Source organism: Nannobrachium achirus, assembly GCF_963921795.1.
Source record: "Nannobrachium achirus genome assembly, chromosome: 24".
Lineage (NCBI taxonomy): Eukaryota > Metazoa > Chordata > Actinopteri > Myctophiformes > Myctophidae > Nannobrachium > Nannobrachium achirus.
In genome coordinates, this window is record NC_137831.1 from 42,758,694 (window position 1) to 42,785,846 (window position 27,153).

General features: G+C 44.8%; 1 protein-coding gene across 2 annotated transcripts in view; it reads right to left on the reverse strand.

Annotated features, from left to right (window-relative positions):
- LOC308280432 (histone deacetylase 4-like) overlaps positions 1-27,153 on the reverse strand; it is a gene marked incomplete at its 5' end in the record, with an annotated part of 180,135 nt that overhangs the window by 124,548 nt on the left and 28,434 nt on the right. Inside the window, one exon of one of the 2 annotated variants that reach the window (XM_080720696.1) lies at positions 4,581-4,649. In XM_080720696.1, coding sequence (XP_080576822.1) covers positions 4,581-4,649 — 69 coding nt within the window. Of the gene's footprint in view, positions 1-4,580; positions 4,696-27,153 lie in introns of those variants that run through there. The other variant, XM_080720695.1, reaches the window with a different exon arrangement.

Genomic DNA, 27,153 nt, shown 5'->3' on the forward strand with positions numbered 1-27,153 from the left:
AGAGCGGCAAACCCATTCTGTTAACTCATCTAGTGCCATTCGCGAGATGTCTCGCGAAATGTACTCGAGTATCTGTAGTGCCATTCACGGGATATCTCGCGAAAAGTAATCTATTACTGTAACGGCGAGTACATTACCGAGAAGAATGGCCGGCGGTCCGGAGACGAAATCCGTCGCTGATTTCGCATCATCACGGCTCCACGAGCACAAAATAGTCCCATCCATAACATTGAGGTGGACGGGGGATCTCATCTTTAATGTCCATTATCTCAAAACTACACTTTAGAAGCTAGGATGGAGGCAGATGCTCGCTTATGTTACACAGTTATAAAAGCTCCCGGTCGGCCATTACACAACTCCACGTGGACACGGATCGGTTCCGGCGCACGATCCGATGACGTCAGACCGGAAGTGATTGCGCGGTGGACTTCTGGCCTTCAAAATAAGATAACGGCGGTGATGCCAGCCTGAAGGTGGCATCGTGGACTTTATAATCCGTTAATTTCAGGGGCTCTTAATGAGTTAAGAGAGGGCGACGTTCATCTGTTCGGGGGTTCCGGGGGTCTTCAACAGGGGGTCCGGGACCCCTAGGGGGTCCTCAGAGTTACTAGAGGGGGTCCTCCAAATCTTTGTTTGATAAAAACGTTTTTTCTCCTTTTTTATATTAACCACTTGAACTCTAACGTCCATATTCTGAGAACCTTAGCCAAAAATAGCAGATCTACAAGATCACAACGCCTCACAGCGCGAGGCGTTGTGAGCTTGTAGATCTGCTATTTTTGGCAAAGAGATTTGGTGTAGAGGGGAAAAAGAGCACAGTAAGTACAGAGTGAAAGGTAATTTTTAAGTGGTTAAATATCTGAAAACACAAAATACACTGATTGTGCTGTCAAACCATGAAACTATATGGAATATATGAAAAGGTTGTGGGGGTCCCTGCTTCATCTCTCTCTCAACTAAGGGGTCCTTGGCCTGAAAACGTTGAAGACCCATGTTCTCCCCGTGTCTCCTAGGGTTGATACCCTCACAAAAACATGCAGTAATCCTGGTCTCAATAATGCCTCCCCCTGGCCAGCCGGGGCGCCTGATGGAGGGGAAAGGAACTAGTTGGAATAACGCGTTCCTTCCACGCCCTACGTCCATCCCAGGGAAATCCCCCCTGTCAGGTGAAAAGAAGCAACTTGGACTACTCATGCATAGAAGAAAGCATGAGGTCAGTCCGTTGTCTCCCCAGGCGCGGCAGAGGGAGAGCAGAGCCCAGGATTACATAGGCAATTGGCAGTGGGTGAAAATGGGTTACAAAATCGTGGGATAAAAATTATAGAAAAAGAGAAATCGGACATATCGGTCGGGCTGTAGTTTGTTTCTTTGGGAGAATATATATATCACAAATACAGTAGTAATAACTGTGTGTCCAACACAACAGATTTCAAGAATATCCGATGAAGCTGCTCGTGTATTTTCAATATTTTATCAGGTTGCCAGAGGCATGCAAAAAATAGACCACACGCGCGCGCGTACACACACACGCGTACACACACACGCGTACACACACACATTTTTTTTTGTTTGGAGAAACAATCTGTCGTGATGTCTAATGATGACTGTACAACCTAATGCGTTCAGATCAGAACACCACAAGAAATTTAAGCTATATCACCATATTTAGGCCTAGAATTATTGAATGCTTTAACTATTGAACAGCGTGGCACCGAGTGCCGCGCTGCGCGCTTGTAGATCTGCTATTTTTTTTAAAGGCGTGAAAATCTTTAAATATATGTATTCTTAAGCGAACATTTGTAACTAAAATTTTGCTTCTGCGGGGTCCCTGGAACTAAATATTTTGAGACGGGGGTCCGTGGCCAAATACGTATCATTTTGGGGTCCTTCACATGAAAAGGTTTGAGCACCACTGCACTGACACAACAACAAGGATTTACAAGACACTTATAGAATCGGGTCAAAATATTCAAAGACGTGCACAAGTTTTCACGATCTTTCAAAAATAGCAGCACTTGGTGCCGCGCTGCGAGCTTGTATATCTGCTATTTTTCAATAGTTAAAGCATAAAATAATGGTTAAAGTGTTCAGGCCTAAATGGCGCTTAAATGTGACAAACATTCAGCTCTACAAAGTAAAATAGTCTGTGACTATTTGTTACTGTACATCGGCTTTGAACTAACACGGAGGATTTTCCGTTGTACAAGGTGCAGGGGTCAGGAGGACAATGATGATGATGAAGACAGTGCGTGCGACGTGCGTGCGTGCGTGCGTGCGAGACAAGAGAAAGAAGTATCATACTCGATTAATCGAAAACTCCCGAGTTGTATTTCTACGGTAAAACCGCCAAAAAGGTACAGGACTGTTTACGTGGGCTCATTATGTAATTAGGCTATGCATAATGCATTCATTACATCACACACTGGATTCCCTTTCAGAATACCTCAGCTACAGTTCTCCCTCTCTCTCCCTCTCTCTCTCTCTCTCTCTGATTCTCTCTCTCACTAATTCTGTCCATCTCTTTCCTCACGCTGCGACCCTCCTTGTTTTCTCGCCGCCCTTCCAAACACTTCTATCGTTAATGAATTTATCGCCTCTCGTTAGCGTCGCCACAGTTGTCATTGGACGTACCTAGAGCTATATTAAGGTAACGCTCTGCGAGGAGGTGATTGTGTCAGAGGGAAAGAGGCACACTAATATCGCTTATAGAAGTGGTTCTCAACCTTTTCAGGCCGCGACCCCCAAAATAATCATATTTTAACTGGGGACCCCCCACCCTGACGAGCACTAAGAGTTGAGGCATTGCATTTAGTATAACACGGTTCTATTGTGAAAATATATTTTCACATTTCCTGCCTCTAATACTTGATAATTTGGCCAATGTTTAATTTGTCATTTCAGAGGTATTATAAAGTCCTCAAATTGCAGATAACCAATATACACTTTAACTTTATGTTGGTTCGTTTACTGTTGAGTGAGAAAACATGTTTCGCATTAAGTTAATCATCTGGGGACCCCCCCAAAATAATTTAGGGACCCCTCTGGGGGTCTCGACCCACAGGTTGAGAACCCCTAGCTTAAAGCAGTGGTTCTCAACCTTTTGCTGTATTAGGGCCTATACTTGAAAAATATCCTCGGCGCCACACCAAATTCCTGGGCCCTGGGTAGAAGGATTCACTGCGGGCCCCCCATTAGAACAACGGACTCACTCGGTAGCTTTCGCCGTGGACTGAAGACTCACCTGTTCAGACTCCACCTAAACCCTTAGCACTACAGAAACACTCAATGACCATACATGAAGCTAGTTAGCATTTGTTTTTAGGTTTTTTTAGAACCTTTTTTATTGACTGATTATTTTTGTTTTCTAGATAGATATTCATTTGCATTGCTGTTGATGTACTGACATATTATCTTGTTTATTATTGTGATGTTTTATCTGCTTATTGTAAGTCACGTTGGATTAAAAGCGTCTGCTAAATGCCTAAACTGTAAACTGTAAACTGTATGAATGTTCTTCATAGGCGGAGGGGGTTTAATGTTATATTATTATTACGTCACATTATATATATATATATATACTGTATATATATTCCCGCTCCCGACGACAGAGAGGAAGTCACTCAACTACACGAATTGGTTTTGGGACGACCGTATTGTGTCAGGTGCTGAATAGGTTTCTTCCACTTGTACTGCTCCCATTCAACGCAAGTGCAATGGTAAAAAAAAGAACGAGTCTCGCGTTTTATATACCGAGCAAAAGCCAAATCACGGTCAGCCTGCAACCATTCTGGTCTAAAAACAAACCTTGGTCAATTAGAGGATGTAGCAGAGTGACATGCGGTAGGACACAACGATACGAGGTGTGGGCAAGGCTCAAGAGACACAAGGTTGGGTTGACAGAAACACACACGCTCTTGACATACAGACACTCGTATGTATGAGCACAAATCCGTGTGAACACCACACACACACACACACACACACACACGCGCACGCACACACACACACACACACACACACACACACACAGGGGTGTCGCACCAAATTCTGGGCCCTGTGTACAAGGATTCACTGCGGGCCCCCCATGAATGTTCTTCATAGGGGAGGGGGTTAACCCATTTAGACTGGGAACGCATTATTACGTGTTATTTTGTGCTTTAACTATTGAAAAATTGCAGATGTAGGAGCGTGTAGATCTGCTATCTTTGAAAAACATGAACATTTGTGCAAGAATTTAAATATTTCAAATCCTTCTAAGATCTTGTGAAAAACCTATGTTTTCCCATCTCAAAATATTTAGTTCCAGGGACCCCCCAGAAACAAAATTTGAGTTACAAATGTTCGCTTAAAAAAATACATATATTCAAAGATTTGCACACATTTTCACGACTTTAAAAATAGCAGATCCACAAGCTCGCAGCTTGTAGATCCCCTATTTTTCAAATAATAATTTTCTAAATAATCAAGGCTCCCTCCACGTTGGGCCCTAGTGACTCAGTCCCACCTTCCCCCCACCCCCTTGTGACACCCCTGCACACACACACACACACACACGCACACACACACCTCCCCGGTCTTACCTGTGGGGATGTGGTTGAGCGCCGACGACTTCAGCACGTCCAGCGGCTGCTCCTTGGCCAGGAGTCCCTCTGTGGGAGAGAGCGAACACTCCGCTTCAAATATGGTCCGCAACATCAAGACAGACCTTTCACGCTAACTCAACACCACCGCGAAGAAAAGAAAAAGAAAAAAGACCCCCCCAAAAAACACAAATAAAAACACTAAACAAAACCCGGGGGCCAGCCAATAATGAGTCCAAACCGGAGGCTTTCTTTCAGGTCATCCGAAAGAAGTGGCTGCCATCGACATCAGAGCCAAAGCAGCGATTCATTGGGCTGCTGACAGGGACACGCTGTGCTGTGCCCGGCCCGAACTGCAGAGGAGGTCCTGGGGGCTGCGCTGGCCGGTCGCAGGTGGGGCCCCCGGAGAAGATGAGGGCTTTGACGTCCGCACGCGGAAAAAACACGGCAAAAACAAACGAGAGGGGAGCGGCCTCTTAAAATCGGCATGTAGTTGTGCCTCCTCTCGTCTTCGCCTGCGCGAGTTCGGCGCGCGCGAGAGAGGGAGAGAGAGAGAGGAGAGAGAGAGGGGGGGATGTACTGATACCGACCGCGCTCGGCACAGCAAATGTGGCTGGCAGGGGAGAACGGGGAGGGAGAGCGAAGGAGAAGGAGAGAGAGAGAGCGAGAGAAAGAGCGAGAGAGAGAGAAGGGGAGGGGGAGGGATGGGAGAGGGGGTGTGTGTGTGGAGACGAAGCGGAGGAGGAGGAGGAGGAGAGGGGGGGGGGGGGGGGGGGGCGCGGGATAAAAATAGCTCACCCTTTTGTGTATAGCAGCACATGCGGAGCACGCACGCACACACGCACACACACAGGCAGGCAGGCACAGCACACACAGCACAGACTCAAAGACACAACACGGTTGCCATGCTTGTGTCTCTCTCTCTCTCTCTCTCTCTCTCTCGTGTGTGTGCATCACGCAGCGTGTGCATGCATGTGTGTGTGTGTGTGCGGGCGTGCGCGCAAGTGTGTAGGCTGTAATTATAGTGGCGACATGAAAAGGCTTTTGTAGTTGCCGAGTCCAGGGAAGACATGGCTATAAAAAGCAGGGCGACAGAGAGAGGGGGGGTGGGGGGGGAATGGGGCGAAGACAGAGGTAGGGATGGGACGATACGCGATGTTATCGTTTATCGTGATAAAAAACACTCGCGAGAATCGCATTGTGTACGTTTAATTTATCGTGATATCGTCCTCCGTCATGCACTGGGATCAATTCACATTGTATTTGCCGAGCTGCATATCTGGTACCACTTAAACCCTCTATAATTGGTAAAAGGTACTTATAATATACGTACTTGATACAGTCTTTTTTTCACTCTCTATCAGATGTCTTTGCCAAAAAAGAATCGATCTACAAGCACACAACTATTGTGAGCTTGTAGATCTGCTATTTTTTGGCAAAACGTTCCGCCCCAGGATAATGGATTTAGGCTATCGCGATAAATATCGTAAACCGCGATTTCTCTCGTCCCAATAATCGTCGATATGACGTTTTCATATCGTCCCATCCCTAGTGAGAGCGAGCGAGGGAAGACAGGAGCGGTGGAACACGAGGGGCGAAGGAGCGGTGAAAAGATGGAGAGAATAGAAAAGCAAAACAGCGGGAGGGAAGGGAGAAGTGGAGAGCACGGTGGTGGTGGTGGTGGGGGCGGGTGGGGGGGCTGAGTGAATTGATATGCACAGCAATGGGCTGCATGAAAAACTGTGACTACCGACACGCAAGCGGCGCGCGCGCACACACAGTCACACAAACAAAAGACAGAAATAGCTACTGTACTGTGTACGCCGAATGCTAAGCAGACTGCATATGATACTGGCTACATGGCTCCCAGGCATTGCAGACGCTCTCAACATGTCGTTATGTTGGCTGATTTACACTCGGACGCGCGGTCGTGTCGTGCGCGTGCCGGAAATAGCCGATCTGCAAGCTCACAACGCGTCGCGAGGCCTCTGCGAGCTTGTAGATCGGCTGTTTTCGGTTGCTCAATGCCGCCGTGCGGACAAGTATAAACCAAGGCCTTATTCCTTTACAAGGGAGATGAAAACCCCGTGTAAAATCCCTTTGGTGGAATAAAAGGACTGAAAGAGGAAAAAAAAGAAAAGAAAAAAAAACAGGCTAGCGTCTCGCTGTGCCGTTTCCATTTCGGGAAACTCTCGGCGGACCAGACTAGGGATGCGAGCGTGCACGCTCTTGTGTGCGTGCGCACGCAGCGAGGGGGCGCACACACATGCACACCACACACTACTTAATCAGCCAAAACACTGGAGGACGCGTTGTGCGCTCACCAACCAAGGTGTGCCAAGTGTTTGCGTGTGTGTGTGCGTGTGTGTCTATCTGTGTCACGCCAACCCGTGTGAAAAGGCCTCTCCTATGCAGGCACGTGCACACATAGACATCAATGTGTGCCCCTGCCCTTTTATCCGTCTGTAAAAAGTGCCCTCTCCAGACCATGAATGCAGTTTTCACTATGGTGAAAGAAATGCACATGCCCTCTTTCCATGCCATACCTGAAGGCAGCATTCAAGAGAATTGTCTTGTTCAAACTCTCCTGAACTTGAATGCAGTATCTTATGTTGACGGAATTGCCCTCTCTGTGTAGCAATCCATGCTGTTATGCCACATCTCCAGTATTCACTTGATAAGGCTTAGTTCAGTGTGGTATCAAACACCGTTTGATACCGTTGGCCCTATCGATGCCAAACTTTGCACACACACTCCTTGGATGGCAAATGATTTCTCACGTGGCCCTCTTCTAGCGCCACCGTCAGGCCGATCTTTGCAAAACACATTTTTTGACACTGCTCCTACATATTTTGACATTTTGGTTAGAACTGACTGAAAATAACACATTTCAAGTTTACAATGATACAAAATATCATAAAGTGTCCAAATAAATTCCAACTATTATCAAATTATCTCGCGGCACCCCTGGACTGCTGTCACGGCACCCCAGGGTGCCCCGTCACTAGGCCTGTGCAAAAAAATCGATTTACTATATTATCGTGATGTTAATGCCGGCGATTCAATTAATCGATTTCCAAAGTTCAGAATCGATTTTCCCGATTTTATTTATTTCTTAAAAAAGAAAAAAAAAAAAGAAAAATAGGAGAAATTAACCTGAAGGTGAAATAACCACTTTCAGTCAGAATACAGTGTCCTAAAGGAACAGTTTTAGGTCATGAGGATGTCATGTTATGGCTAAAGCTAGCACAGTGCTGTAGGCCTGCAGCACAGCGATTTTGTCTTTTTTTATGACTGTTGTGTTCTGTGTTTTCTGGCATCTTGACCAGGAACATGTTGTTACTTGTAATGTTGTACCACTGGCACTTTGGCTGAAATAAATGTCAGAAAGATTGACTGACTTTATTTGGCTGCATTGATTTGAAGTATATGATTCAACTTTTAATGTTTTATATTGTTTAGAATTGTTTTAAAATGTTTCAATATAAAAAAGCTGTAGTTTTTGCAGAAAAATCGCAATAATCGTGATTCGAATCGCAAATCGCAGGAAAACACAATAATCGTGATATGATCGAATCGTCACCCTATGAATCGAAATCGAATCGAATCGGGAAAAAGTGAATCGTCACAGGCCTACCCGTCACCCACTTTGAAAACCCCTGGTCTCCATCTTCTCGGGGGCCCACGTAAAGAAGACACACAGACAGGTGGTTTAAACCCATTTAGGCCTAGAATTATTGAATGCTTTAGCCATTGAAAAATAGCAGATCTACAAGCTCACAGCGCGGCACCGAGTGCCGCGCTGCGAGCTTGTAGATCTGCTATTTTTGAAAAAGTCGTGAAAATGTGTGCAAATCTTTGAATATATGTAATTTCAAAGCGAACGTTTGTAACTCAAATTTTGCTTCTGGGTGGTCCCTGGAACTAGATATTTTGAGATGGGGGTCCGTGGACAAATACATATCATTTTGGGGGTCCTTCACATGAAAAAGGTTTGAGAACCACTGACATAGTAGTCTCTCAAGAACAGACTAACTGAGCTCCATTTAAGTGAAAAGGACCTTTTCTTTGACGATGGCTGGCCAGATTGCTGACATAGAAACATAGGTTTTTCAAAAAACCTTAGGAGGATTCAAAAGACACTTATAGAATCGGGTAAAAAATTCAATTTTTCTCGATTTTTTAAAAATAGCAGATCTACAAGCTCGCAGTGAGCTTGTATATCTGCTGTTTTTCAATAGTTAAAGCATAAAATAATGAAACACAAATTGTGTACCCGTTCTGAATGGTTTAAACCACAGTGATGCCCGGACGCCTCATGGATCGCTGCTTCTCCAAACAAACACAGCGACCCATGTTAGCCGATATCTCCGGCAAAGCACATTCAAATGACTCATTCCTACAGTGTACGCTGCGAAGGTTTTGCAATGAAAATGAGGTACGTCTGTGTGTGTGTGTGTGTGTGCAGGGGTGTCGCACCAAATTCTGGGCCCTGGGTACAAGGATTCACTGCAGGCCCCCCATGAATGTTCTTCATAGGGGGGGGGAGGGGGTTTAAACCCATTTAGACTGGGAACGCATTATTACGCTTTATTTTGTGCTTTAACTATTGAAAAATAGCAGATATACAAGCTCACAGCGTGGCACCGAGTGCACCACTGCGAGCTTGTAGATCTGCTATTTTTGAAAAATCGTGAACGTTTGTGCAAGTCCTTGAACATTTCAAACATTTTGAATAACCTATGTCTCTGTATGTCAGTGGTGCTCAAACCTTTTCACGTGAAGGACCCCCAAATGATATTTATTTGGCCACGGACCCCAATCTCAAAATATTTAGTTCCAGGGACCCCCCAGAAGCAGAATTTGAGTTACAAATGCACGCTTAAAAAAATACATACATTCATATATTTGCACACATTTTCACAACTTTTCAAAAAGTGCCGCGCTGTGAGCTTGTAGATCTGCTATTTTTTAATAGTTAAAGCATAAAATAATTAAGGCCCCTCCACCTTGGGCCCTAGTAACTCAGTCCCACTCCCCCCCCCTTGTGACGCCCCTGTGTGTGTGTGTGTGTGCGTGTGTGCGTGTGTGCGTGTGCGCGCGTGCGTGTGTATTTGATGACGACACCTGCAGCCCCCTTGAGTAATTCTACACCGGGGTTTGCACAAATGACAGCAATGAGCTTAACATGTCCGGCGTTAAGTGTGGGTTATTAAGGTGACGGCTGGCTTTGTCTGTGGTTAGTCCAACACGGCAACTAGGCTTTCACTGAGAACCACGCCGGAGGTTACCTGACACCAACGCAGAGGGAGTACAGGTGTGTGCATGCACATGTGTACACACACACACACACACACACACACACACACACACACACACACACACACACACACACACACGCACGCACGCACGCGCATGTACGCACGCGCACACACACACACAATGCAAGAAAGGGAGGGAGAAAAGGGGGGATTAATTATAGGATAGAACAATCCCACAATACATTGTGGTCGCTCATTGCACAGGAACGGGGAAAGAAACAGATTTGATACACACACAGAGAGAGAGAGAGAGAGAGAGAGAGAGAGAGAGAGAGAGAGAGAGAGAGAGAGAGAGAGAGAGAGAGACCCCTCACAAAAACATGCGGTAACCCTGGTCTCTATACTGCCTCCCCCTGGCCAGCCGGGGCGCCTGATGGAGAAGGAAAGGAACTGGTTGGAATAACGTGTTCCTTCCACGCGCTATACGTCCAAACCGGGGAAATCCCCCCTGTCAGGTGAAAAGAAACAACTTGGACTACTCGTGCATAGAAGGAAGCATGAGGTCAGTCCGTTGTCTCCCAAGGTGCGGCAGAGGGAGAGCAGAGCCCAGGATTACATAGCTTAGGCAATTGGCACTGGGTGAAAAAATGGGTTACAAAATCGTGGGATAAAAAATATAAAAAATAAAATAACAAACACTACGATTTTAAGGATAATTTATACAATAAATCTTTCTTTCTTTGAAAGCTCGACAAATTAAGTTTATAAATTATACATGAGATACTGATGAATAGGATCTTAAAGTTGCCTTAATTCCTCTGATCCAAGCCTGGGACGCAATCAATTGATTGGACGTTAAAATGAACACGCTCTGGAAATGCTCATGGCCCACCCGCTTGACCACTAAACAGGCGGCGAACAACATTCGAGTGGGCTCCTGATCCAGAAAAGGTTGAGAACCACTGCCCTACACCAGGGGTCTTCAACAGGGGGTCCGGGACCCCTAGGGGGTCCTCAGAGTTACAACAGGGGGTCCTCCAAATTGTTGTTTGATAGAAACCTTTTTTCTCCTTTTTTATATTAACCACTTGAACCATAGCATCCTGAGAACTTTAGCCAAAAATAGCCGATCTACAAGCTCACAACGCCTCGCAGCGCGAGGCGTTGTGAGCTTGTAGATCGGCTATTTTCGGCAAAGAGCTTTGGTGTAGAGGGGAAAAAGAGCAGACTAAGTACAGAGTGAAAGGTCAAGCTCATTAAGTATTGACGGTCCAAGTGGTTAAATATCTGAAAACACAAATTGACACGAATCCAAAATACACTGATGAATGTGCCGTCAAACAATGAAACTATATGGAATCTATGAACAGGTTGTGGGGGGTCCCTGCTTCATCTCTCTCTCAACTAAGGGGTCCTTGGACTGAAAACGTTGAAGACCCCTGCCCTATACCTTGGCAACAGAGTCCATCAATCTTGTATGTAGCCTAGTTACCCCCCCACCCCCTCCCTTCTCTCCCTCTCCCTCTCCCTCTCTCTCCCTCCCTCTCTCTCTCCCTCCCTCTCTCTCCATCCATCCTCCTCCTGCGTCCCAGTGGGAAGGCATCGGGAGACAGCGAGGCTATAAATAGCCTCCGCTAGCCTCCGGCTAGGAGCCAGTCAACTCGAGCTAATGCAGCTAGCGCTCGTTACAGGCATGCATGTTATGATCCGCGCTAGTAAATGGAGGGCAAGGCTATACGGGAAAACAACAAGCCAATCCAAATGGTGGAAGAAACAGCCGTGTTTGTTGGCTCTGTACTGCGGTGTTGCCCTGAATTAAACAAAAAGAATGAGAGAAAGAAAGAAACAGGCGGACTCGAACGGTCGGCGCGGACAGCGGACGTTGACAGGGGAGGGGTTGTTATCACCAAGGGGACGGAGATGTTTGTCTGTTTGGTGCTGAGGACATCAATGATTCACGCTAACATTAAATATACACTAAAGACACTCACAACCACAAATGTGTTATGTATGCATGTATGCATGTATGTATCTATATCACTATATACTATAAAGCAGGGGTCTTCAACGTTTTCAGTCCAAGGACCCCTTAGTTGAGAGAGAGATGAAGCAGGGACCCCCACAACCTGTTCATAGATTCCATATAGTTTCATTGTTTGACAGCACGATCGTCAGTGTATTTTGGATTCATGTCAATTTGTGTTAGATATTTAACCACTTGAACTGTCAGTACATAATAAACTTGACCTTTCACTCTGTACTTAGTCTGCTCTTTTCCCCCTCTACACCAAACCTCTTTGCTAAAAATAGCCGGTCTACAAGCTTGTGAGCTTGTAGATCTGCTATTTTCAGTACTTGACACCACACTAAACTAAGCATAAAAAGGTTTCTACACAGAGAGGGCAGTTCTTTCAACATAAGATGCTGCATTCAAGTTCAGGAGAGTTTGGACAAGGCAATTCTCTTGAATGCTGCCTTCAGGTATGGCATGGAAAGAGGACATTTGCATTTCTTTCACCATAGTAAAAACTGCATTCATGGTCTGGAGAGGCACCCCCCACACACACACGCACGCACACACACACACACACACACACACACACACACACACACACACACACACACGCACGCGCACGCAGGAAAAGAGACATAGGAAGGATATTCCCTGCTCATTACATTCAGAGCACTTCCGTTCCAGGCTTTTGGAGCAGGGTGACTGTGGTGGACAAGGTGAGAGGGACAGAAGGACCAATACCATTAATCACACACGCCTCTCTCCTTGAAGAGCCACTTCTTGTTTTTTTTTTGGGGGGGGGGGTCACAATTTTCTCTTTCCGAGGGCGTCCGGCTAGTGTCATGGCTGGGGGGGGGGGGGGGGGGGGGGGTATATGGAAAAATACAATATCACGATATTTTCCCAAGCTGTATCACGATACACGATTTTATCACGATTCTTTTTCACATTGGTTTTTATGGTTATTTTTCAAGTTACTTGACAAAAACTAGACTCTATGGGTTCCTTTTGGGAGGTCTAAATTGAACTTTACAAGTATGTAACTCTGACAGTATACAAATGAAACCAAATGGACCCTTATGGGTCCATTTGGTTTCATTTGTATACTGTCAGAGTTAAGTGGAGACCTTGACAGTTTAAAGTTTGAGAACTACTGATTTAGACCAAAATGCAGGTTTAAATTGAATCTCTGTATTAACGATTAAACAAGATTTTTTACAAGGCAAGGAATGTTTTTCGTGCAATACAAATGCTTGCATTGGATTCACAATCATCAAAACCCCCTATTTTGACCACTCACATGCCACTCAAAGCAGATTTATTTTTGGTATGTTGTTCCTGTATAGTAAATTCAATGGGACCCCAACACTTTTTTGAAAAATGGTGCCCATATATTGCATTATTCTGAGTGGTTAACTTGCTTTTTTGAAAAAGTAGGTCCAGAGGAAACTTTATGCAAAATTTGGTGCTTGTATCACAAAGTGAACGATTGTCTCACTAAGGTGCCGGGCTAACAAGCACTTCCGTCTGACGAAGGAACGGGCCGGCCGCCCCACCACCAACCAACCAGCCCAGGCCCAGGCCATCGCTCCGAAGCAAACGGCAACCAAAGCACCACGTCAGAAGGCAACAGCGAGAGGACCTGGCAACCAGGCTGTAAACCGTAATTGGCGCTGACGGCTAGCTGGCAGAACACAGTGTATCCCGTTTCTTGGGGTACAAAAGATGGCAGGGTAGGGTGGGGGTTGGGCCGGGGTGGGGGGTGCGTTAGCGGGAGCCCGGAGGGACAAAAGACATGGCCCAATTCCCTTTCATTAGGGTCATTTTCCCGTGGGCAGCCTTCTGTGACAGAGGGGGGCTGCAACTCGTCTAGAGGCCAACTTGCGTAGGGACTCGGCAAGGGCGGAAGTGACAGTTTACCATGACCCGACTGGCTGCACTGCGGAGACCATCTGAGCAATGGTGGGATATTTACTCATATTCCTTACTAGGGCTGTCACAATTATTTCATAATCGTCACATACATGCATACTGTGAAGTTGAATATATTAATATGTTGCACATAGAACACACTTGAAGATGTTTACAAAAGTTAAGTACAGTACAGTAGCAACTACTGGAAAAATATGCTGTTGGCCTATATAATATGCCAAACCTTTTGCACATGTACATCTGAGGATGATCTTTTCTTTTCCTGTTGCTCTTTTTGCCTTTTTATCATACTATTCATACTATTATTTACACCTTTTTAGATTATTATTATTATTATTTTTAGATGTGGTTTGCTGTTATTATATAGTTTTTTTGATATACGACGCATTGTCTGAAGGATGCCAAACAAAAACACATTTTACTCTTATGTACCTGTACAAAAGACATAACAATAAAGTACAACCTTGAACCTTGAAACCTCATAATCGTTTCCATGTTGAAAACTTTTCATATATTTAAAAACAAAAGTCCAAATGCGACGCGTTGTGAGCTTGTAGATCTGCTATTTCTACTATCAATGTTCTTTTTTAAGTGTAAAGTTGTCAAATATGTCAGTAATTTATTTGTATATTTAGGTTATGTGTCATATCTACCATGTGCAACTTCAAAGCCTAAAAGCCAAACAGAAATGTAATTGTCAACGACAAAAGCACAATTAAATTGTTAATCGCAATTATTTGAGTGACAATTAATGTAAAATGTGATAATCGTGACAGCCCTATTCCTTACTTAAGTAAAAGTATCAATACTGCAACATAGACAGACATACTGTTACAAGAAAAAGTCTGAAATACAAAATGTACTTGAGTAAAAGTACAAAAGTATTGGCATCAGAATGTACGTAATGTACCAAAATTATAAGTACTAAAATGATTTTTGGAGCGGTGAAAGCGCTCCCAATAGACAGGTATGTCCGTGGGTATGTGGGTGGGTGGGTGGGTGGCTGGCTGGGTGGCCGTGTCCGTAGCCTGGCAATACCTTGAGTGGCCACACACAACACACTAGTTAAAGGAGGGGCGCTGTTTTATGCAGGCCAGGCACACTCACCACTCACTCACAGGCACAGTTTACTCACTCACTCACTCACTCACTCACATAGGGTACAGCTGCTCAAATTCACCGCTCCACTTCGAACCGAGGTTTGATTTTTATTTATTTGAAGATAGCCGACCTCCAAGCTCACGGCTATTTTCGATGCTTGATTTCTACACATTTCTATGAATTAGGGAAAAATCTACGTCTGCGTGTCTGCGCTGATGTCATCCAATGGGAAAACCCTTAAAATAAAACAGAGTGATGTCATCAATCGGGTGATGACGTCATCGCCATAAAGGCAAATGAGGGACCAGCAGTCTTGGTGACGTCACCATCAATAAGTGATGTCATAATATCGAGGCATACAGTATATAAGGGCCATGAGAGGGCCCGTCGATGCCCGTAGCATAGCATATGCCAGATGGGCATAGATAAACATAAACATAAACATAAGCATAAACGGGCATATGTCCGATGGGATCCAATGGGAAAACCCTTGAGAAAACACATGGTAACGTCATCCCATGGGAAAACCCTTGAAAAAAACACAGTGATGTCATCAATCGGGTGATGACGTCATCATCACATAAAAGCCAATGAGGGACCGGTATTCTTGGTGACGAAGCGGGCGCAAACCTCTAGTTCTTTCAACACAAGATGCTGCATTCAAGTTCAGGAGAGTTTGGACAAGGCAATTCTCTTGAATACCGCCTTGAGATATGGCATGGAGAGAGGGCATTTGCATTTCTTTCACCATAGTGAAAAGTAACTGCATTCACGGTCTGGGGAGGACACTTTTTTTTACAGACGGATAAAAAGGGGCAGGGGCTCGAGCCTCCTTTGACGTCTACGTGTGCACGTGCCTGGGCGGGTACGTGGGGGCGGGGCGCTGGGGGTTGTTGTGAGGTAGAACAGTCGAGGGGTCCACAGCACCAGACTCAATAACAACAACAACAACAACAACAACAACATCACTTCAAACACAACCGCCGCGATCACAAAGGAGAGAATCAACACGCGAGGACCAAAAATAATCACTGTTTGTTCGTGCTGCATGCACGTGCGCATATCTTAATGTGCGAGTGTGTGTGTGTGTGTGTGTCTAAAAATAGACACACGGATAAGCCGGGCCCTCTTTATTGCAGCGAGAGAGCTTTTAACCCCTTCACCTCTGGATTAAAGTTGCGTGATGCGTGTGCTTTTGGAGCAGGCGGCAAAAAGGGGTCACCGTTTGTTTAGTTTTTTTTAACCCATTTAGGGTCTAGAATTATTGAATGCTTTAACTATTGAAAAATAGCATATATACGCGCTGCGAGCTTGTAGATCTGCTATTTTTGAAAAAGTTGTGAAAATGTGTGCAAATCTTTGAATATATGTATTTTCAAAGCGAACGTTTTGTAACTCAAATTTTGCTTTTGGGTGGTCCCTGGAACAAAATATTTTGAGATGCGGGTCTGTGGCCAAATAAATATCAGTTTGGGGGTCCTTCACATGAAAAGGTTTGAGAACCACTGACACAGTAGTCTCTCAAGAACAGACTAACTGAGCTCCAGTTAAGCGGAAGATTGCTGACATAGAAACAAAGGGTTTTCAAAAAACTTTAGAAGGATTCAAAAGACACTTATAGAATCGGGTCAAAATTCTAATTTTCACAATTTTTCAAAAATAGCAGATCTACAAGCTCGCAGCGCAGCACTCGCGCTGCGAGCTTGTATATCTGCTATTTTTCAATAGTTAAAGCATAAAATAATGATACACTATAATATGTACCCGTTCTAAATGGGTTAAAGAAAAAAAAGAGAGAGAGAGAGATAAGCAAAAATGGCAGCGCAACGTCCTTAGCGTTTTTCTTTATTGTGACAGAAGGCGGGGAAATCCGAGAGGGCGCATGGGGGACGCGTTGGAAGGAGACACCGTCGGGTTTCGATCGCGAGTCGAACGCCGCCATCGCTGGCTATCAGGGGTGAGTTGGGCGGTAGAGGGAGGAGGGAGGGAGGGTCATAGATTATATTCTGGTCTCTGTAGTACATCGCCGTCTGAGAAGGGTCCACTTTCTCCTCTGGGAATGACCCGGTTTTGTTTTCATAGTTCTATGTATTGCTATGGTTTTAAATATCCAATAGTGTTTTATCTCGAGCTATTAGCACTTTGACAATCCGTAATCAATGCACTGCTAGTATGGTAGCGATAATTACAAGATGTATTGCAGTGTAATTGGTAATATACGGTTTAGCGTTCAGTCTAAAGCAAGGGGTCTTCAACAGGGGGTCCGGGACCACTCCAGAGTTACTACAGGTGGTCCTGCAAATCTTCCAATCCTTTTTATATTAACAACTTGAAACCTAGTGCCTTATTCTGAGAACTGTAGCCAAAAATAGCAGATTTACAAGCTCACAACGCCTCGCGCTGCGAGGCGTTGTGAGCTTGTAGATCGGCTATTTTTGGCAAAGAGGTTTGGTGTATAGGGGGAAAAGAACAGACCAAGTACAGAGTAAAAGGTCACATTTGTTAGGTAATGACGGCTCAAGTGGTTAAATATCTGAAAACAAATTTACATGAATCCAAAATACACCGATGACTGTGCTGTCAAACAATGAAACTGTATGGAATCTATGAAAACGTTGTGGGGGTCCCTGCTTCATCACTCTCTCAACTAAGGGGTCCTTGGCCTGAAAACGTTGAAAACCCCTGGTCTAAAGTGACAAGGCCTGATTACAGACATGCAATGATTGTTTTTGAACCACAGTAGTGCATAGCCTGGGCTTAGCCGAGACTAAAATGTTGGCACTTGGCTCGTGGGAAACCAGAAATTGATCAACAAATTATTCTGAGGAAGTTTTTCACCCAAAGCTACTGGATTGCATAAAGTAGTGAGAAATATACGAAAGTAGGACATTCTGTGGAGAATTCAGTCTCACTACTAATTCCTAGCCCTGGGCCTAGACTTCAACTTAGGTTAAATATAGTTCTGTATTTCCAGCGATTCAACCATATAACAGCAGCATTTTGGGCCTGTAGCCTGGATAATTCTCTGCAAAATGAGTGGTATGTAGGGCTGTCACGATTATGACATTTTACATGACGATTAATTTTCCCTCAAATAATTGCGATTAACGATTCAATTGTGTTTTTGTCGTTGACAATGACAATGACATTTCTGTTTGGCTTGTAGGTTTTGAAGTTGCACATGGCAGATATGACACGTACCGTACATCTAAATATACAAAGAAGGTGAGGGTATCAACCCTAGGAGACACGGGGAGAACATGCAAACTCCACACAGAAAGGCCCTAGGAAATTATGACATATTTGACATCTTACTTGAGTAAGAACATTGATAGTGGAAATAGCCGATCTACAAGCTCACAATGCGACGAGCTGTGAGCTTGTAGTTCTGCTATTTCCACAATTTTTTAACTTAAAAAATATATATGAAATTATGAAAACGATTATGAAAAATAATCTGGATTATGTCAAATAATTACGATTAAGCCCTTTGCACACAGGACAGTTGCGTTTTTTTCGTTTGCTGCATGAATAAAACGCATTGGATTTGGTGTGCAATGCTGTGCGGAATCGGCGCTGCGGATCCCAAAAGGAGTCATAAAAGGAGTGATGAGTTTTTTACTGCATGCGACAAGACGCACGAATCGAACTGGGTTCGATTGAGAAAAAAATGCACGGCCGCAGCCACTCGTCGCACGGCTAATTCGGATCCGGTGTGCATGAGGTCATAGAGAATCATTGTTTTCTTTAAAAAAAATGAAATTGTCCGTTTTATCCGTGCGGATAAACGTGCCTGGGTGCAAAGGGCTTTAGACGATTATGTGTAATAATTGTGACAGCCCTAGTTGTATGTTTGAGTTATTGATGGCCTTTGGTCATTTTAGCCCCAATTCAATTCCAATCGATTGCTTATGCATCATTAATTCTTCTTTTCTGCATGTGTAAAGCAACCTAAAACAAAGGGGTACCCGTCAAAACACGGTTCAAGGTGGTGGCCTGCATTCAGATATTGTTGTTGACAGCCGAGTGAAGGCGGTGTAACAGGACGTCACGAGCTTTGGACTGAAATCCAAAGCGGTCCTGGAAGCAAAAATGGAACCAAATGGACCCCTAAAGGGTCCAAGCGGTTCCATTTGTATACGCTCTCCTGAGTTAAATTAACACTCAGGGATTGTAGTGTGTCCAGGGTATGAGTTTTAGTCTGCTAATGCACCCCCCCCCCCCCCACACACACACACACCCCCATGACACCCCCATCTCACATTTCTTACATTAGTAAAACCTGTAATATTAGACTGGCCGGCGTGTGTGTGTGTGTGTGTGTGTGTGTGTGTGTGTGTGTGTGTGTGTGTGTGTGTGTGTGTGTGTGTGTGTGTGTGTGTGTGTGTGTGTGTATGTGTGTGTGTCTGTGTGTGTACCGTATGTGTGTGTGTGTGTGTGTGTGTGTGTGTGTGTGTGTGTGTGTGTGTGTGTGTGTGTGTGTGTGTGTGTGTGTGTGTGTGCGTGCGCGCACGCGCAAGAGAGTGTGTGTGAGAGTTATGCTTTCATGTCCCCGATGTCACCCTACTTACGTCAACAGAGTTACACACTCCTGTGTGTGTGTGTGTGTGTGTGTGTGTGTGTGTGTGTGTGTGTGTGTGTGTGTGTGTGTGTGTGTGCCAGGGATGGGACGATAAGCGATATTATCATTTATCGCGATTAAAAAAAACTCACAATAATCGTATCGTGGAGATTTCATTTATCGTGATATCGTCCTCCGTCATGCACTGGGATCAATTCACCCTTGATACTGTCATTTTTCTCACTCTCTATCCAATGTCTAAGCCAAAAAATAGGCGATGTGCGCGTTGTGAGCTTGTAGATCTGCAATTTTTTGGCAAATCATGTTCTGCCCCAGGATAATGGATTTTAATTATCGCGATAATATCGTAAATCGCGATTTCTTTTGTCACAATAATCGTGATATGAAATGTTCATATCGTCCCATCCCTAGTCTGTGCATGTGCGCGTGTGTGTGTGTGTGTGTGTGTGTGTGTGTGTGTGTGTGTGTGCGTGCGTGCGTGCGTGTGTGTGATACAGACTCCTCTATCTCCCCTTTCTGTGTTTATGTCAGCAGTGGTCTCTTACCATCCCTGTCTGAACTCCCCGCAGACTATGTAAACAAAGTTGAGACACACACACACACACACACACACACACACACACACACAGACACACACACACACGCACGCACACGCGCACACACACACACACACACACACACACACACACACACACACACACACACACACACACACACACACACACACACACACACACACACACACGTATGAATTGTGCATGCACAGACACACACACACACACGTTTGTATGGTATGTATACTTGTGAGGACCACCTAGCATTTTTAGAGCGGCATTTAGAGATAGCCGACACACCGCGTCGCAGCGTGACTATTTTGTCGGCGCGTGACATCACCGGAGCCACACAACTAAGTACAAAGTAGGGACAACTCTAACCCTAACCCCTAAACCTAACCTGTCTAAAGGGGAACACGCATTGGACACGGAGGCGGCGCGGAGGCGGCACGGAAGCGGCGCGGAAGCGGCGTGTCAAAACATATCGCCCCATTATTTTCAATGAACTAACCCACAACGGCCGCGTCAGACGCACGCATCCCGCGGGTTTTATTTTCCAGCGTTGCCGCGCGGTGAACATGTTCTCCCATGGTTCTCCCCACCTGGGGAAATGGATGCGCTGTGTGGCAACGCGCCGCATCCAGTTGGGGTTACCCCTGCGGCTTCACGTGCGTCGATACTGCGACGCGACGCTGCGCAGCCGCCCGCGTCCAGTGTGTGCTCCCATTTACCCTAACTCTAGTGATCCTGCATCTTGTTAGTAGTATTCGAATAGTATTCGAATTATTCGACCTCAAAGTATTCGAATAGTTGAATATTCGACAGGACTGGTCAAATATTAAGTAAGCAAGAGGCAAACATTGTGAAAATAGCCGATCTACATGCTCACAACGCCTCACGTTGCGAGGCGTTGTGAGCAGTAGAGTCACATTAAATGTAATACCTACAATTCCAAGTGCTTGTCAGGGTGGGGATTCCCAGTTCAAATATGTTTATTTTGGGGGTCACGGCCTAAAAAGGTTTAAGAAGCCATGGTATAGAGCATTAACAAATTCATCCACCAGGGGCATTGACAACTCATTCGTATGACTTCCTATCTAGCCAAGCTTTATAAACTATATATTTTTTAAAGAAAAAACAATAAAAAATACAAATAAGCGAATATTTGACTTCGGTGAACAACGTCGAATAGTGACATTGATATTCGAATATTTGGTGAATGCCCTACTATACACTGGATACATCTCATCATCATGGCTGTGTACCCGCCCACCAACGTAGCACCAGCTGAGGAAGCAACACAGTTCTATGAGCACCTCACGTCGTACTAGCAATTCTGGGAGACTTCTGGGAGACTTCTGGGAGACTTCTGGGAGACTCGGAGCAGTAGATGCATCATGCACCCTTCCTGTACCATAAAAACCACAATAGCAAATACTTTGCTGCCCTACTTCTGAAACATGAGCTACTGGCCATGAACACCCTGTTCTGAAAAATAACTAGCAAGAGACGGACCTTCCCGAACTGTGCTATGATCTACAAGCTTGTAGATCGGCTATTTCCACCATTTTTGAAAATGTTTGAAAATATATCCTCATAATATTCCCAAAATGTCCATACTATAATGTATGAGAAAATCACACTCTCGCGGGATCCAGTAAACAGGACGTTTGCGAGATTTGCCGCCAGATGCCGGTGCCAAATAGGAGGCTATTTGTAGGATTTGTGTACCATAACGCACTCTAGTTGCTCCAACCAGGATGCCTTATCTTGGTATATTTAACATCTTTGCTTGTACTTCCTATATGGAGTCATCTTACAGTGAACTTCCTTGGCCCTTGGGCCAGATGGCATTGCCCCAGAGGTTGTTAAGAATTGCAATCTAGATGACATCATCCTGGAGATGTGCAACCAGGCTCTCATGGAAAACAACAGGACAGATACAGTATATGGTCTCTCATTAGATCATCTCAGTGCCAAAATCTGGTGATCTGTCAGAACCAGACACGGAGGCATCATTCTGACATGCATCGTTGGAAAGATGATGTACAACCACATGATACTGAACACGATATATGGCGCGCCATTGACTCCCACTTGGGGGAGAACCAAGATGGCACTTGTGACCTCCAAGCGCTGCGACGCGTTGTGAGCTTGGGGGTCGGCTATTTTCAGTACTTAATACCACACACATTAATACCACACAACTAAGCATAATCAAGCCAATACTGGAGATGTGGCGTAACGACATGGATTTCTACACAGAGAGGGCAATTCTTTCAACATAAGATCCTGCATTCAAGTTCAGGAGAGTTTGGACAAAGGCAATTCTCTTGAACGCTGCCTTCAGGTATGGCATGGAAAGAGGGCATTTGCATTACTTTTACCATAGTAAAAATCGAACCTCGGTTCGAAGTGAATTTATATGTGTTCTAGATCTATACATTCTGTGATCAGTGATCTGTACTTTCTATGTGGTTTAGTTCTAGTTCTGAATGAATGAATGATTTTGTCTGGAGAGCCAAATTGTCATGTGAAGCTTAGCCAATCCTCAATTCCTCATTCTGGACATGCACCGGACAGACAAAACTAACCAATCACAGCGCAGGGATGCACGGGACAGGTACGGGACACACAAAGCCACTCCTTGGAAGCGGCTTTCACCGCTTCAAAAACTGCATTCATGGTCTGGAGAGGGCACTTTTTACAGACGGACAAAAGGGCAGGGGCTCAAGCCCCCTCTGATGTCTATGTGTGCACGTGCCTGACCACAGGCCATGTTGACTGGCTGACTGCATAAGCATGTGTAGGATGTAGGGGACAGTCAAATGTAGACACTGTACAGTATGTAGACCTGCACGTTTTAAATAAAGATTCACTAAAACACAGGGGAGGACAAGGAGGGCAGCCTCCAGCACACCCTCCGCTCCGTTGTTCCATTACACGTATTGCACTCAGTCACAGTTTCACCTCCTTCTCTACATGTATATGCGTCAAACGGAATGTCTGATTGCCTCACTTTCAACCACGGCATCCCTATTTTGGGAATGTCATTACGGGCGAACATTGTAGATCTACAAGCTCACCACGCGGTACGATATGGTGTGTTGCGAGCTTGTAGATTTTTTGAAGTGGGTAATAACCACTTAAACCCTCGGTTCCCAAACTTTTTAGCTCGAGACCCAAACTAGTGAAAACAGCAGATTATTTACTCGAGTCGACTCGTGGGTCGTGGCCCATAACATTTGGTCTGTCACCCACAATGTTTGGGATATTTGGGTTATTTGTAGATCTGCAATTTTTATCCTCCCAGAACAAGGATGCTAGGGTTCGATTAAGTGCCTCGAAGGGTTGCTGGTTGAATCCCCAGCACAGTGACAGTGTACAGTATTTATTCCGTCTGTAAAAACTCGGACTTTTGGAGGGTGGCTGGTAATACTACTAGAAAGATGCCTCAGGGTGACATGCAACCTCGCCCTAAAGGGCCATCTGGCCAGTGATGTATATCGGGCCTGTTACCCTTATATGGATATCCATGTACTGTATACAGTACATCCCTTATATGCCCATACATGGAGATCCCTGTCTGAACCAGCCACACAGATATGGGCTGTCTTCCTCCATATATGGGTATTCTCATATGAAGTGCTGTTAGATATGGGCTTAATATTGATGACATGTGGGATCTCCATATATGGGCATAAAAAGGATTCTGACATCACAACATACAATATCTTTTATACCCATACATGGAGATCCCTATCTGAACCAGCCACACAGATATGGGCCTTGTCTTGGCCATCTGGCCAGTGATATATATCGATGACATCAGGGATCTTCATATATGGGCATAAAAGGGATTCTGGGGAATACCCATGGACTTTTTCATAGGTGATGTCACCTGTGATGTCACAGTGATGTGTCAAGGGAACCACAGTGTCCTATAGAGTGGATACGTGGACAAAGATGTGCCGGACATCGGGGGGGAGGGGGGAGAGGTCTGGAACACCAGGCAGAAACAGCTATCAGGCATAAATGACGTCACGTTAAGATGGCGACCTAGTGGCGTTGCTCTGCACAACCGTGCAAGGAATTATAGTATGAACTGAACATTTGTCTGCTAATTTGTCGACCAAAACCTCAGAACATGCCAAGGAAAGATCCTGCTTCTATTCCTGCTAAGGTGTGTGAGATTTTTTTACGTTCTAACAAAGGCAGGGCTGAAACAACCCCGACGCCGCAAACAATCACACCGCCTGCAGCCGCCAGCATGGCCAACGACGAAGTACTGAAGGAGATCAGACTACTCCGAGCTGACTTTGGTCTAAAGCTAGACAAAATTGAGACTCGTTTGTCTACCATGGAGAGGTCGCTGGCTACAGTGGAGAAGAACATAACAGCTGTACAACAAGAGGTTTACGTCAACACAGCGCGCATTGGCGAGGCTGAAGGTCGCATATTAAAGACAGAAGAAACACTGGATGAAACAGAAAAGACTCTTGGCTCGGCCATCAAACGAATAACCTACCTCGAGTCCAAAGTGGTGGAGCAAGAAGACCGCAGTCGTAGAAAAAACCTGCGGTGTTTTGGGCTAAATCCACGGGCAGAGAAGCAGCAGTCGCTTTATGACTTTGTCAACAAAATGCTGCCGCAGTGGATGGGGCTGGGACCCGACCAGTCCTTCACCCTGGAGCGGGTTCATCGCACGTTGGCTTCAGGGAAGCCTGAACAGAACCGGGCGGTCCTCATACGGTTCTTGAAGTTTCAGGACAAGGAGATGGTCTACCGCAAGTCACAGCTGAAGGACATCATTCACGACGGGGCTAAGCTGACGTTCAAGCAGGACATCTCGGCCGAGACCGCCCGAATCAGACGTGGGTTTAATCCCATCACACAGCGGTTTGTTGACATCGGGGCTTTCCGTGGATTTCAACACAACCCGTGCAGACTGAGAGTTTTGCATGACGGCAGGATCCACCTCTTCTCAACGCCACAAGATGCTGAAGAATACTATAACAACATCCCCAGTGTGGACGCGACCCCCACTGAGGAAACCGCAGCTTCGGAGGGGAATTAATGCCTGTTTAATCTGTCTTTGCTCTGGAGTCCCTTTTCTTTTTTCTTTTTTTTTTCTTCATCGTTGCATGCTCCCATGCTATTCTCCGCCCACTCGCGGTTGTAAACACAACTGACAAAATGGAGCAGCTGACGACAGGACAGTATGGAAGCCCAAAAGGACCAAAAATGGCAAGTAAGACTAAACTGTTGTCATATGTTAAGTTAAAGCCAAAGTGCAGAAGGAACAATATAGCAATCTGCAACATAACACCATTTGTCTCCGCCAGGCCGAAAGGCCCGGCCGAGACACTACTATTATTTTCTTCTCTTTTTCTTGTTGCTTATTTTTATTATTATTCTTTTTTCTCTTTTTTTGGTTATTTATGTTTTCTTTATTTAAAAAAAAAAAAAGAAGCTCCTTGTGTCTATGTATAGCTTTCATAGTTTCTCTTACTCCCTTTATTGTTATTACTAATATTATTTGTAGTAGTAGTAGTAGCAGCAGTAGGATTATTATAAGATCAATAGGGAATGGAGTGCTTGTGAGGGGGGGCGGGGGGCAATGTAAAGGGGCAATTCACCACCAGAATGGGTATAATGGAAATAGTCTGTTTGTTTGTTTCTTTTTTCTTTCTTTTTCGGTTCATACCAGGGATAAGAATATGTATTTAATATGCACGGTTGTTGGTGCAACCCATTGGGTAGGCTACATGATGCATAAAAACAATTGGTTTTTTAGTTTTTTTTTGGAGTCCTGCTGCTTGCTCCATTTTTTGAGACAAGCTTAGGAAAGGTTAGGAGTGTTCTTTTTTTTTCAGGTGGTGGGGAATGGAGGTATAAGTACATTGTTTGGGTGGGGGGTCTGTGTGTGTGTGTGTGTGTGTGTGTGTGTGTGTGTGTGTGTGTGTGTGTGTGTGTGTGTGTGTGTGTGTGTGTGTGTATGCGCGTGCGTGCGTGTGTGTGCGCGCATGTCTCATATAATAACACTCCTGCCAGATTTAAATTCTCACCGCCTAATTTTGGGCTCAGATCTTAATTGCGCAATATCCCCATTGTTGGATAAATCACATCTAAAACGGGAGACACCTTCTAAAATGGCAAAAGCAGTTTCATCATTTATGAGTCAAATAGGATGCTCTGACCCATGGCGCTATTGTCACCCAAATGAAAAACAGTTCAGTTTTTATTCACATGTTCATAAATCCTTTTCAAGAATTGACTATTTCTACATTGATAATTATTTTCTATCTGCAATAGAGAAGGTAGAATATTCAGCTATAGTTGTATCTGATCACGCTCCATTAATACTTGATCTTTCACTAAGTCTCCCTCAGAGATCTCGGCCTCCTTGGAGGTTGAATGGGGCACTTTTAAATGACGAGGGGTTCTGTGACATTATTTCTAAAGTAATAGATGACTTTCTTATTATTAATAACACTGTAGATACATCCCCGTCTCTTCTCTGGGAGACACTAAAGGTGGTTGTTCGTGGGGAGATCATATCCTACTCCATAAGGCAAAATAAAATGAAAAGAGCAAAACAGGAACAACTTTTGGAAAATATACAGAAACTTGACAGCAAAATGTCAGTGTCCATGTCCATATCCCCCGAAGTAGTCAAAGACAGGCAAAACCTACAAATGAATTATAATTTACTCTCAACTACAGAGACTGAAAAATTACTGTTAAGACAGCGTGGGAATTTTTATGAGCACGGTGAGAAGGCCGGACGTATTTTGGCACATCAAATTAAGAGCCAAACATCCTCACAGGAAATTAAACAAATAAGGACTCCACAGGGTGAATTAGCTGTATCCCCGGCAATTATTAATGACACTTTCAAAACGTATTACTCCAAGCTTTACACCTCTCAATCCCCAACTGATGATTCTGATATGATAAGATTTCTGGACAGCTTGGCTTTTCCATCTGTATTGGCCACTCAAGCAGAGGAGCTGGACCAACCATTAAATATAAGGGAAATAGTAGATTCAATTAATTTAACTCAAAGTGGGAAAGCCCCTGGCCCGGATGGGTATCCAATAGATTTCTATAAGAAATTTATTGATAA